The sequence below is a fragment of the Pungitius pungitius genome, chromosome 13, assembly GCF_949316345.1.
Source record: "Pungitius pungitius chromosome 13, fPunPun2.1, whole genome shotgun sequence".
Lineage (NCBI taxonomy): Eukaryota > Metazoa > Chordata > Actinopteri > Perciformes > Gasterosteidae > Pungitius > Pungitius pungitius.
Genome location: NC_084912.1, coordinates 16,217,675 through 16,231,617, shown reverse-complemented (window position 1 = coordinate 16,231,617; position 13,943 = coordinate 16,217,675). Strand labels below are relative to the sequence as shown.

The following is a 13,943-nucleotide window of genomic DNA, read 5'->3' as shown; positions in this document are numbered from 1 at the left end:
ACATATGTTTGATTTGATTCGGGTGATCCTGTTTATGTTTTTACTCTGAAACAAAACACATGATGATGAGACCTCCAGATGTTGAAGGCTTAGACCCTCGAGGTTTGTCAAACATGATTTCATGATAATGGGCAGTATCTTCTCCGAAGGGACAGATCTCCTTTACAAAAACCCAGTGAATTTAGTGCAGACTGGTCTGCTCAGTGAGTTTTGTAGCGTGGGCGCTGTTACCCACCTATGGCCAGCAGGGGCTGGTAGTGGTTGATGTTTTTGGTGGTAAGAGGTGGACACATGCGGAGGGCGAAGGGTGGCAGCGGCAGCCCGGACAGCAGCCCCGTCAGCAGGAACTTCAGCTGCACCTCCTGCTGGTTCGAGGTGGGAGTGAGAGCTTCGCCGGATATCAACGTCTGACCTGGAAGTCAAGAGAGAGGGACAGGATGTCGCAGCCTTATTTGTCTGTGACGGTAAGTGGGTCACACATTTGCGAAAATGTGCATTAGGAATAGACTGCACCATTTCAGGAGAGCTCCTCTTCTTCCTTTAGAGCTGGCACGAGAAGGCGCGTCAGAATAATCTAACACTAGCACATGAAGCAAGACTTGAGACATACTGTGAACTGAAGCTATCCGACATACCGACAGCATTAACTCTGGATATGTCGCTCCATGCTACAGCTCCTGATTTAGTGCAGATGTGAGTCTTCGAGTGACACAGTCACCTGAACACCAGTGAAGGCATGAGTCTATTTAATTAAGTGAACCCGGTCTTCTGTTGCTCAGAGAGAAGTGTGCGGTTATCCCCCTTCCCCTCCTTTTCTCAACTCCACACAGACATTTGTAACAGAGCTCATTAGGCCTCTTACGAGAAACACTTCCAACGTGGCTTCACCGTAATTCTTTGGCCACAGTGGAAAAGCTCACATTATTTGACTGTAGCTGAAGCAAGCAGAAAACAGCCAACCATGTTTATTTCTAGCACTGGATTTGATGGCAAAGACAAAATGAGCCTCTTGTGTGTTTTCTGCAGAGCAAAAGGAGACCTTTGTTGGTGCAAATGCCTCAGTGTTGGAATTGGTACTGGCTGAAGAAATCCATTTAGTTTTTTTTCCTTGGGCCATTATAGACCTCTTTACGTTGGGAATTTAATGTCCCTCCACATGAGTGTTCATTGCAGCTTGAAGATGTAATGAGATGAGGGCATAACTCCACCAATTAAAATGCACAACCAAGGAAAACACGGTTTTCTCTTAAGCAACTCTTGCCGTTATCCGTCTGGCTTCCCTTCTCACGTGAGCCAGCATCAGATTTTAACATTCAGCTTGCATTTAGCAAAATGTTGGAAACTGCAGGCCAATAACGTTTGCTCATAACAGGAGCCTAAGTCACCAACGGTCAGACAAAGCCCTGCCTCTGGGTATCTGCCTCTGTGTGTGTGTGTGTGTGAGACAGCTCTCCCCTTATCCCAGTATAACCACCACTGTTGCTCCTCCCCAAGGCCTTCAGCTCACAGGCGCCTCGACTCTCGCTGACAAAATATAACAAAAAACCCTGAAGACGATAAAGGATTATTGCATGTCATTACTACTTTGTAACTAAGCTCAGTTCAAAATCAACAGGGAGGTGCGAGAGAGATGGAAACACAGAGAAAGAAAGAGCGGAGGCCCGAGCCCTTAGGGAGTCTGTCTGCGGATGGGGGAATGAGACTGGGGGGGGGGGGGGGGAAACTCACCGATCATGCTGCTGAGCGAGAGATCCTGAATGGTCTTCTGGTTCAGACCCAGCGGCGCCCCACAAAACGACACGGGAGTGAAGAGCGGCGAAAGACCGGAGCTGACACAGAGGGGGAGAGAGATTATTAATCAAACATTTTGACAGCTGGGTACCCGGAGAGTAACAAATTATTATTGCTTGTGCGAATGATGAATGTGTTCTACCTTTTAATAAATGACCAAACTAGAGGGAGGCAGGAGCATTCATGAGGGACGACATGTCTGCTGATTCTTGTATTGATTAAAAGGCAGATTAGTATTATTTTTTTCAAGCAGTAATGATTGCTTGAATGTTTTTTTTATTTCCATGCTTGTGTTGGAGCTTATACAGCTCAAGACTGAGCAGGTAGAACAGCGCAACATTTTCCACTGTATAAGACTTCAATTACATTTATCTCGACACCACGACTACGCAACATCAAAGAGAAAATGTGCCGCAGAATTAGAATTCATGTCAGTGTATCAAACCTGAGCCAATCCACCTTCGTAGGATTTGTCAGGGGACAAAAATGTTAAAACCACCACACGTAAGCAGCGGCTTATTGATTTAGTGCAGGGCGAAAGACAACGGACATCTTTTCAGTGGTCCTGAAATAGAAAACCTGCAGAGCCAATGCATTCAAACAAGGCTTTAACAAGATAATTCATCATAAAGTGGCAAACGGCCAAAGCGTGCCATCCCTCATCCTGAGAGCTCGCTAGTTCGCTCAAAATACATCCTGGGAGCGCGCAGGCAGACACACCTCTCCCTGCCCAGAACAGGAAGCCAGCTACAGAGACAAAACACACAACTGTCTCCCTCGACTGTGAGGGAGCGCTCCATCAAAGGGGAGCAGGGCTCATCAACGATAGCTCCCCCCCCCCCCTTCCCTAGAAGACGAAATTTAGGTCAGGGGGATTATGTTTAAAGTCAGTTTTCAAAGTATTCAAACTTTGAGTTGCCTCTGACTGCTAGTTCAGGTACAAAAATGTAATGATATCTGTGTGGGCATGTGTGTGTGTGTGTGTGTACCTGGGATTGACAACAGCCTTGCCGGTGTGGGCTTTGAGCTCCCACAGCATGGCTCTGCCGTCGCTGACCATCAGCGCAGCGTTGTTCTCATTGACGGGGCAGATCACCATGCGGTACGGCCGGACTGTCTTTGTGACTCGGATGGCATCGCACTGGGAACGCAGGTCGTACATGAGCTCGTACACGCTCTGCTCGGGGTCTGGAGGACAGGAGAGAGAAAACAGAGACATTCAAATACACACATCAGTGTTTCCAGATTAAGCTTGGGGGTGCGGGGCGCCCCCTTAACACCGTACATACATACACATGCTAAATGGAGTAAATTGATCAAAGGAAGGGGACAGAAGTAAGACAGAAGGAGAAATATGGAGGAGGCCATCGAGTAGACAACTATAATGAAAGGAATAGAAGCAGGAAGAAGAGGGGAAGTAGCAAAGAGTGTGACAAGGTGGGATTGAAACAGCAGCTAAGATCAGTAAATGAGAGGAACAGAGTGGAGATATACACTAAAAGGCCACTTTACTAGGTACACCTTGCTAGTGAAACGTTGGACCCCATTTTGCCTTCAGAAGTGCCTTAATTCATGTGACATACTTTCAATAAGGTGTTGGAAACTTTCCTCATAGGTATTGGTCCACATTTACATGATAGCAACACGCAGCTGCTGCAGATTTGTCGGCTGCACATCTATGATGAATCTCCCGTTCCACCACATCCCAAAGGAGCTCTATTGATGGAGCTGTGGTGACGGTGGAGGCCATTGGAGTACAGTGAACTCATTGTCATGTTTAAAAAAGCAGTTTGAGATGATATGAGCTTTGTGACATGGTGCTGGAAGTAACAGAAGATGCTACACTGTGGTCATAATGGGATGGACATGGTCAGCAACAATACTGGTAGGCTGCTCATATGGTATTAAGGGGCCCAAAGAATGTCAAGAAAATATGCCCCACACCTTCACCAGAAGAAGAAGCATGCATGCTTTCATGTTTACGCCAAATTCTGACCCGACCATCTGAACGTGCGGCTGAAATCAAGACCTATCAGACAAGGAAATGTTTTTCCAATCATCTATTGTCCAATCTTGGTTGTAGTGTGTTTACTGTCGAGTGGCACCTGGTGTGGTCTTCTGCTGATGTAGCCCATCTTCTCCAAGGCTCCACGTGTTGTGTGTTCAGAGATGGTACTGTGCATTCCTTGGTTATAACGAGGGGGTATTTGAGTTCATGTTGCCTTTTTTCATCATCCCCAACCAGTCCGCCCATTCGCCCCTGACCTCTCAAGGCACTTTTGTCCACACAACTGCCGTTCACTGGAACCACGTTCAAAGTCACTTAAATCCCTGTTCTTCCCCATTCTGATGCTCGGTTGGAACTTTTGGAGCAAGTTGTCTTTACCTCGTCTACATGACCAAATGCATTGAGATGTGGCCATGTGATTAGCTGATTAGCAATTTGTAGCCAATAAAGTGTGAGGATTGATAATTCATGAAAATGAAATGATAGGAAGAAATAAAATGAGGAGTAGAGAGAAAAGAGTAGGGATGTAAAAAGAGAGGTTTTGGTAACAATGGACTCCCATCACTTAGCTAAAGATAAACTGCAACGTGAAAGAAAGATGACGACTGCAGTGCAGCTTGGAAAGATAGAGGGAAACTGGGGGAAATCCCAGGAGAGTGGTGTGTGTGTGTGTGTGTGAGAGAGAGAGAAATAGAGAGAGTACAGTAGAGCTAGCGTGTGTCGTGAGTGCGTGCACACGTCTCATACCCGCTGCCTCGTCTGGAGTGATGGTGCAGCGACACACCCGCAGGGTGATGCACCCGTTCTCATGGAGACAGTAGAGGGCGTCCCGCTGAGCGCATGGGATCACCTGAACACAGAGAGGCAGGGAGACGGGAACAGGTTTGAAGGCTTTGCTCACAGCATCACATACGGGAGAAAAGCACAAGAAAACGTCTTCATATCTTAGTCTAGTATTTTTGTGACATTATTGAATCACTTGTGAAAATAGTTTATCATCAACTAGTCAATTAAGCACTTCACCTTGAGATAGAATTACATGTGATAATGAAAGTATTCCAGCTCATTGCAAAAGTCATCCATCTTTGAGACTAGAAGACTAACTGCGCGAAGCAACACCATTAAAATGAAAGCATCATCCTCAGTTTATAATTACATTTCAGATAGAAGAACATAGTTTGGGTTATGATAATTACATTGGATCATCATTTGAAACCCAGATCTCCCCCTCCCTTTAATGGCCAACACTGTGGCGTATAGATGTGTCTACACCTCCCCGTCCTTCACTGGCTCCGGAACATTCTACACTCTGGCCTGGACTGTTGCCCCAGCCATGGCATCAGTTAGGCAAATTGCTGTTTGACAAGTCCTTTGAAACACTTTGCTAAGGGCGGCCGGCTGAGTAATGCCCTGCAACTCGGGCTCCGTGACTTTAGGACTTACTCCTCGACTGCAAAAGGTTTGTTCCCCACCTCTGTACTGTACAACCACGGATACATTTATCAAAAGATCACTGACAACCCCAAATAAGCATGATTTATGGCAATAGGAATACAGAGCTGAACACAAACTGTCGGTCGTGGTGAACTTGAGGATCAATGACCTGTTTGATGCATTTGCATGCAGGCATAACTTTGCAGTGTATACATTTCCAAGGGCATATTATCGCTCAAATAGAGTAGAACCCCCACGGTGAAAACTGTGAGACCTCCCGGCCTCCCAACAGGCTTTTATGTGGACTGAACAGGGTGACATTTAGAGACAGTTTGTGTTCCATTACTGCCTCTGTAGCCGTAACAAATCCTCCATCTAATACCCCCACAGCATTCATTAATTTCACATTAGAAACCCAGGCTCCAAAAGAAGGGGGCGGGCACTTAAAGGTCACCGGGGACTACTGAATGTGACAATAGAACCTGATTCAGACAATCTGGAGGTTGGTGCAGGGCTTTTTTCTTTTTTTTTAGCTGTGGACTGCACCGTGCGGTCGTCGGACCTTGATGAGAAGCACCGAGAGGGTGGATGAAAAGTGGAGAACTTTATCAATCATGGCAGGTGGAATTGCATCGCGGAAGATTCATCCATACTAAAAAAAAAAAATTAATAAAGGGGGTTAAGGTAAAGTCCTCGAGTATTATAATAAGTCACACCTGGGCGCTGGGTTCATTTGAGGGGAGGGAAAGATGGTCATGTAGGAAGCGCATTGGAGCGCCTTCCCTGCAGCTAAGGCATTGGGAAAAAAGGATGTGGATTGACTTTTTTTTTAAAAATCAATGCAATTGGCAAATTATCCACCTGCTGGGGTTTTCAACTCCCTTTCAGTTAGTGATTTCCCCAAAATTCGAGCTTGGCTGAGGTCCCGCATACACGTTTTAATAATAAAACAATAACACGATGCTCCAGTTCTGCGCCAAGCCGGCCGCAACTTTATTTTCACTTCCAAAAACCCCCTCTGTTGAACACTTCCTCTCCTTCCATCTCCTCCTTCACAATAAAACCACCTACACCGGAACACAAGTAATAATAGCTTACACGTGGATTCGGACTCTCGCCATGCGGGCGTCTCACCTGAACGAAGGGCACCCCGGAGCGCTCGATGGCCACCACCCCCACCGTCTGGCTGAGCTCCAGGTCCAGGATGAGGATCTCCCTGGGATACAGCAGCAGCATGTGGTTCCTCTTGGACGGCAGGTAGGACAGCTGCAGGCAGTCGTTGAGCGTCACCGCCTCCGCTCTGCACGCAGCGCACGGCGAGGAGGAAGAGGGAGTACATTTCAGTCAGCGTGGATACAAGCCTGGAGCACGTTTATCCGTATCATTAAACATATGTATTCCTACATTTGGCTGCTGTTTTAGACTGAATTTACTGCATCTAATGACTAGAAATGAATAAGTCTCATTTAGCACACACAAGAATATAATGGGACTCTGGCATACCAACAGGCGCATGTGAAATATGCAAATACACCAATGGGAGGAATGATGAGAATGTCTTAAAACATGATTACTAAAAAGTATCTTGTTTGGATGATCAAATGATCTTTAGTTACGGCGTTTCGTGACTGACTGAATGTGTTATTACAGGGAACTTAGAAGTGAGTCCGGCCTCTTGATGAATAGATGATTTAAGCGTCAGACATCAGTAATCCCTTCTGTTATTTTGTAAACACGTTCAGCTCCGTCTGTTGCGATTGAGAACCTATTACAGAGCTGCAACCAGGCGCCAACCCACCATTCAGAAAGGAAGGAACAGAGGTTCATGAGCGGTGGCCCGGGCAATAAGTTGTTCCTACAGCTTCATTCCTCCAAGAGAGACAGACTTTATGACATGACCAAGATCATTATCCTGTCAGGGAGGGGGGAGTGGCTTCAGGATTTGCTGCAGTAAATCATGCCGTTACCGGCTCACTGAAGTCAGGCAAGGCGGCAAAAGGGAAACGTCTGAGTACACCAAAGGAACGACATCAGAAAGAAACAGTAACGACACGAAAAAAAGAACAACTTCAGAGAGAAAAAGAGAAGAAAGTTGTGTAGCCCCAAACTCTCACAAGCTATTAAGCTGTGCAATTACCGAAACATCACTCGCGCCTCACTCTGTTGCTGCTGAACAAGCCATGAAGACCCTTACATGGGAGACACAGGGGACTACATGCCACGCACAAAGTAGGAGCCGTGCTACGTGTGCACGATAGCAGCGTGTTCATTGAGCATAAATGACCTCAACTCAGACCTCAAATCACTTATATTGAGGTTATTACCTCACCTCAGTTATTATACATTATTTAGTCTAGCTTGAGCGACTCATGCCCTCCCTCCCCAGCTAAGAGTGGACCATCAGCAGTCGGCACAAAATAAAAGTCTAAATGTCCTTAAGATAGGGCAAACAACCAGAATAATGGAGGGCTGATGGCACACTAATGTGCGTGATTTCGTACTGTATTCAGTCCAGGGGAGCAGAAATTTGTTCAAATCATCTATCAACCGCAAGAACAAAGGGCTAGAGAGAAACTGCAACATAATGAACATCCAAAAAAAGACAAAAAGGCAGACTACAGCCACCTCTCTCTCTCCTCTGTCCTCATCCTTCTGGACCTTTCTGCAGCATTTGACACAGTTATCCAACAGATCCTTATTTCCTCCCTTCAGGAACTTGGTGTCTCAAGCTCTGCTCTCTCCCTTCTCTCATCCTACCTTGACGGCCGCACCTACCGGGTAACCTGGAACCATGTCCTCTTACTACTGGAGATCCTCAGGGTCCCGTCCTCGGTCCCTTCCTCTTCTCTCTTTCCACCAGGGGTGCCCACACTTTTCGCACTACTAACCAAGTCATGGCGATGTACTCCCTCCACTCCGAGGACCGTCAAGCTAGGGGCTAGGGGAGGGTGGGAGGAGGGGGGGGGGGGTGACCAGCCAGTAAGTAGTAGTAGAAGCGGTGATCAGCGCTGCTGTTAGTGGCAAAATGTCAATATGAAGAAAACAATGAGCCTCTAATCTGTCAGAAGGAGGAAACCAGACATGCTTGGTCATTACCGTGGGTTGGTTTTGAATTAAATTAAAGTGTCCATTAGTGAGCATGGGGCGCTAATTAGCATTAGCATTAGCTTCGGTGATCTCCCGCGGTAGACCGTGGATGCGTGATGTGCCGTCCCAACTAATTCGCTCCTTCCCTCACTTGGACACTCAGTTGGCGGCACAGATCTCTGCCTGTCTGACTGACATCTCTCAGTGGATGTCTACTTACCATCTGAAAATCAACCCCGACAAGACTAAACTACTTCCCTTCTCCGGAACAGATTCTCCTACCCAGGACCTGACTGTTAACTTTGGCAACTCCGTGTTAACGCCCACTCTGACTGCTAGGAACCTCGGCGTGACACTTGACTCCCAACTCTCCCTGACTGCCAACATCACAGCAACAACACGATCCTGTAGATACACGCTCTACAACATCAGGAGAATACGACGCCTTCTCACTCAGAAGGCGGCACAGGTACTGATTCAGGCTCTTGTCATCTCCCGCCTTGACTACTGTAACTCTCTCCTGGCAGGTCTCCCTGCTGCCGCCATTCGACCACTGCAGCTCACCCAGAATGCAACAGCTCGACTGGTCTTCAACCTTCCGAAATACTCCCTCACTTCTGTTGAAAACTAAACACACACCTCTTTAGACTCTAACTTGACAATATATACTAGACTAAAAATACTAACAAATTGTAACACTTAAATTGTACGTATAAGGACTCTTATGTATAGTGAGTTGTAAATTATTGTTAAAGGCTTATTTGATGAAATTGTTTGTTTCTTGTTCTTCTGAGTTTTTATCCTTTCTGTGGGGCCAAATATACATTGCAAAAAAGATGGGGGCAGAAGTTGTCCCAGAGCAAAGAGGACAAGGTGAGAGGGACAGGACCTGAATGACATTAATGATTATAGAGGTGGCTGAGGAGGTCAGCCGGGTAGCTCGAGGGCGTCGCTGCTATGAATAAGCGGAGGCAGCCAGCAAACAAGCCTTTGGTCTCTGATCCGGTGAAACTTTTTGAAAAGCATGACTTATGTTATTTGTGACTTAGAGGCTTTAAAATGAGGTTAGTCACTGCTTCTTATAAGTCGCGGTAGTGAAAAATATGCAGAGCCGTAAAACATCCGTCACATTGCTTTGAGTAATCACCAGATAAATAGGATCAATCGCAATAATAGCTTGCCAAAACTTAAACTTCAAATCATCCCACTCCAAATTTAAAGAAAGGAAACCATTTCCGGCTCAACCAAGCTCTATTGTTATTTTCACTTATCGAAGGCTGTCATTTCATCCTCTTCAGGAAGCATCCCATCTGATGGATCCCTCTGTCAGGTGCCTTAGGCGCGACAGACAAACACATCATCCCTCCCAAACAGACAAGGTGTCAGGGTTCACTTTCCACATGTCAGTTAACTGAAAACGGAGGGGGAGCAGCCAGAGTAGCAGAGGAATAAAAGAAGTATATATTTGGCAACCTGTCAAACTAACACGCAGGAGGGCTGACAGATCTTTGGAACGCTCTCAAAGTGCAATCAATGTAATCACTTACGTGGGTTTCTCATTGGTGATGAGCACTTTGACCTTGTTGAGGGCCTTTTTGGCGCCGGTAGGGACCGGGGCGGCGGTGGGGGCCGGCTTGTTGTGGGCGGGGCTGGCGTGGGGGCTGGCGATGTAGACCTTTTTGCCGGCGCTGCTCGGTGGTTTGGAGTGGGAAAAATCTGTGATGAAGACTATCCCTTCGCTGGTCAGCACTGCCAAGGAGAATTAAGATGATGAAGCATATGGTAGTAACAGCTGTCAGCATAGCGTTAGCTGCCCGTCACTGTCAGAAATGTCTTCATTTTCTGCATTTCCCAATAGAGTGTCGCATGGAGGATTAGAAACTACCAGCGGGTAGCATAACTGTATCTCTGTAGCAGTCTCTGCTGTGTGAGAGCCCCTGGAATGAAATAAATCTAATAATTAAAAAAAAAAGCTACAACATAGAGGCACGATGCGTATATGTATATATATGTGGGAGGGAAAAATGACACACTCTTGTTTTTTTTCTTGGACAGTGTGGTTCACCTACATGCCATGTTGGAGGAGTCAAAGGGGTCAAAGGAAAAGGAGAGGATGTTCTCGGCGTAGCTCTTCTTCCACAGCTTGGTGCCTGTGTCTCCGTTCCACAGGACGACATAGTTGGGGGGGTGGATGGCTAACAGCAGATCACGAGACGCGTCCTGATTCCACAGCCACTCCAAGTCTGGTGGCAAAAGGCCAAGACGGAGAAGAGGATGAGCGAATGAAGGGCACACAGGCGTAAGGAGGCAGGGTGGATAGAGTTTCTTCATGAAAACAAATCCACCAATGACAGGGTTAGAGCCAGGGTACTCGTGGATAAGGAATCAATGTAGGCCCACGACGGACTCTTACCTTGGATGGGTTTCGAGTGCTCTTGGATCTCACAATGGGGGGTGCCACTGACCACATCCCACACAATGATCTTCCCTGAGGCATCGCCCGAAGCCAGCCGCAGACAGTAGGGAGAGCTCAGGTTGTGGTAGTAGTTTTCCCTCGACCATCTCACCTATCAGATACAGAAATGGTTTGACCATGTCTTGCTATCTGCAGGAGAAGATGGCGCATTTGAACCAACAGCGGGGGGCAAAACATCTCCTGTTCAGCTGTAGATCGATACAGAACTTTTAATTAATAACTGGGGTCCATAAACACGTGGATTTAGAAGAACAAAGAACTGAATCTGCAGAATCTGTAAGAGACATTGAAATGCAGCCATTAGAGGACCTATGGACAAGGTGGTGGCTTTCAATATTGGATCTTCATTTGCTCATGAATAGGCAGGCTCTTTACTATGGCTACTTCGTTCCTTTCTTTCTCCTCTTTTTTTCCAATCTATCAAGCTCTCTCGAAACAGGCAGCGGGGGAGGGGGGGTGAGCAATGGCCCGCTGCTGCAGCCGGGGTGTTCTGAGAGATTCAAGTGTGCCTCAGAGTGAGGAATGAGAGCCTCGGATTCTGTCCATCCACTGATAATCCCCATGGAATTTATTGCCCATTACTTACCTTTCTATCAAACAGAGAGGCATCAAACATAGACACACCCCCCCAACACAGGAGCAACCTTCACAAAGGAAAGAAGAGCTGAATGTGTCTGCCAGGGGAGGACGACAACTTAGCTCAAGGTTACACAGTGCTTGTGTTGCTACATGGTGATGAAATACTGCTGTGTTCGGAAAAATTATATCTATTTGCTTGTTGCCTTTTTAACCTCTCCCCTGTTCACTGAGGGTGCTCTGGAAAAAACAATGATAAAAAGTTGAATAACTGTAACTGCATTTTCTATCTGGGCTTCTGTGGGGAAGAAATAAATCAATACAAACATACAAATCATTTTGTGTATCGCTTGACATACAATCACTATAAAAGTCCTATAAAACAGGCTAGAAGCCTTATGATTATAACAACTTATTGAGATATATCCAATTATAGCCTAGAGTAGGGCTAAACGTACTAGTCAATAAAATGATTAGTCACATTTAATAACAAATTACTCAGAATTTGCTATTTACATCTCAAATAGGAAGATTTGCCCTTTCCTTTTTCTCCCTCTGGCATTCATTTGGGTTTGTGATTGGCAAGTTTCTGATATTTTATAGACTAGGGTTTTATATATGAACAGAAGGAGTATAATCAAAGAACGTAAATCTTGTGATAATGAAATAAAACTCACTGAGGACACTCACCTTGACCACATTAGCTTTGTGTCTCTCCAACACCTGGATGGTCTGAGACGTCTTTGGATCGATGATGAGAATGCTGGAGTGACATCCCTGAGCGATCAGCCCTTGCCAACCCCTTCAGTAGATAAAAGTCAGACAGAATGACAAGAAGAGCAGATGAGTCATTCAGCCGCTGTGAGTCTAAGAAAACTTCAACTTCATTGTTGCTGAGGGGAAATTTATCCTGCAGCCAACTGAGCCGTAAAACAGGTCACACACACACTGCCTCAGGTTCACAAATACACATAATAAAACACATGGATACATTAAACGATCAAAGGAAATCTAAAGCAGGCCATTGCTTAAACCATCATCATCATCAGTGCCCAGTAATGGAAAACGAATCATTGTGAGCATTTCCCTGTTTGGTGAGCTTTGACGAAATGGACAGCCTGTTAGACCTGTCCTTTGATCATTTAAACCAGACTTTTGATGATCCAATGCTCCACACGGAGCTCAAGACCCCATGAAGCCACATTTTGATGTGCAATCAAACATTATATTCTACGAGCCAGCATCAACGATCCTCAATCCAATCTGTGTCTGCATATGTCGTCATCCTTTAAGTGCGCATGGGATATCTTTTATATCTGCACATGTGGCTGGACCATTTTCTCACAGGACAAAATATATCAACAACAGCAGTTGTTGTATACACACACTATGGATTGATGGAAGGGTTGCACTGAATGTTTCTATTAGAGGAGACTAATGCAGTGAGAGGAATCAGGAGTAACACTCGTAAAAAAAAATAATGAATATTAATTACGGTCTGGTTAAACCAAGTTTGTTTTGGTTTTACAAGCAATGCCATGACCTAAAGGGACACCCCACTGGATTCCTTTGAGGCGAGGAGGGTCAAGGGAACCCAGCAGGCCCCATGGACTGTCACCGCGCATCACGTGACAGCTCCCTCCCTCTCTGAGAAGAAGCTACACTGTGGCCATCGGTTAGCACTGCTGTCTCCGCAGGCAGCACGCAGGGGACAGTGCAATGAAACGCATGCCACGGAATAAGCAGTCCGCTGACACCGTCTGTCATCACTCTGCTGCTACATGAAGCTAACGGAAGAGGGACACTACTCACCAGTCTACAGCCGCTTTGTTCTGCAGATTGAGAGTGCCAGTCAACGTCCGAGCCGCGAGTTTGATGTTGACCGTGTACGGAATCATTGTTCTCCAACAGTGTTTATGCTACATTAATAATTTTAGTCCGAAAGCTGAAACAATCGTTTAGCTTCTGTGGTTTGTCTGTGAATTCTAACAGGAAGTATGACGGTGTTTGCTAAAGGATCACCGTGAGGAAACAAACAACAGCGGAACCAATGTGTCTTTCCGGAAACAAAATATTACGGAATTGAATACGTCTTCTAAAATGACTTATGGCGCAATTAAGAAGACAAAATGGAATTATGGAATTATCATTTTTAAGTAATTCAATATTTATTTTTAACCCAATTCTACCCAAACGTTGAATTATTTTTGTGGATGATTTTATGATTTTACACCGTTTTATGGGTTGGTTGATGAATTGTTGGACAGTATTAAATGATTTTTATTTCTGTTTAGCATAGTTGCTAGTATTCAAATAAATGTCACCAACAACGTTTAAATTAAACATACCAAATATTTCTTTTTCAAATAGATGAACCAGTTTCTAACAGTACACTTTGATGCCTTAAAATCTAGGAACTTAAGAAGCACATTTTTCTATCACTGTCAATAGTGTGGTTTATCCCATCATTTCACAATGTATAATAGCTTTATAATTGGTAACAACGTCTAATTATGACCAATTGTTCCAGCAATTTTAGCATCAACAATTACAATCTGCCCCCTGCATGAT

The 13,943-nt window shown here is 45.5% G+C and overlaps 1 protein-coding gene across 1 annotated transcript in view; it reads right to left on the bottom strand.

Annotated features, from left to right (window-relative positions):
- The window catches only part of wdr11 (WD repeat domain 11), a 33,957-nt gene extending 20,474 nt beyond the window's left edge, over positions 1-13,483 (bottom strand). Inside the window, exons 1-10 of the mRNA XM_037465595.2 lie at positions 13,185-13,483; positions 12,063-12,174; positions 10,734-10,887; positions 10,390-10,563; positions 9,868-10,069; positions 6,368-6,533; positions 4,547-4,649; positions 2,781-2,979; positions 1,729-1,829; positions 236-412 (exon numbers count right to left, since the gene is read on the bottom strand). Coding sequence (XP_037321492.2) covers positions 236-412; positions 1,729-1,829; positions 2,781-2,979; positions 4,547-4,649; positions 6,368-6,533; positions 9,868-10,069; positions 10,390-10,563; positions 10,734-10,887; positions 12,063-12,174; positions 13,185-13,270 — 1,474 coding nt within the window. The 5' untranslated portion in view covers positions 13,271-13,483. The remainder of the gene's footprint in view (positions 1-235; positions 413-1,728; positions 1,830-2,780; positions 2,980-4,546; positions 4,650-6,367; positions 6,534-9,867; positions 10,070-10,389; positions 10,564-10,733; positions 10,888-12,062; positions 12,175-13,184) is intronic.
- Positions 13,484-13,943: the final 460 nt, after the last annotated feature.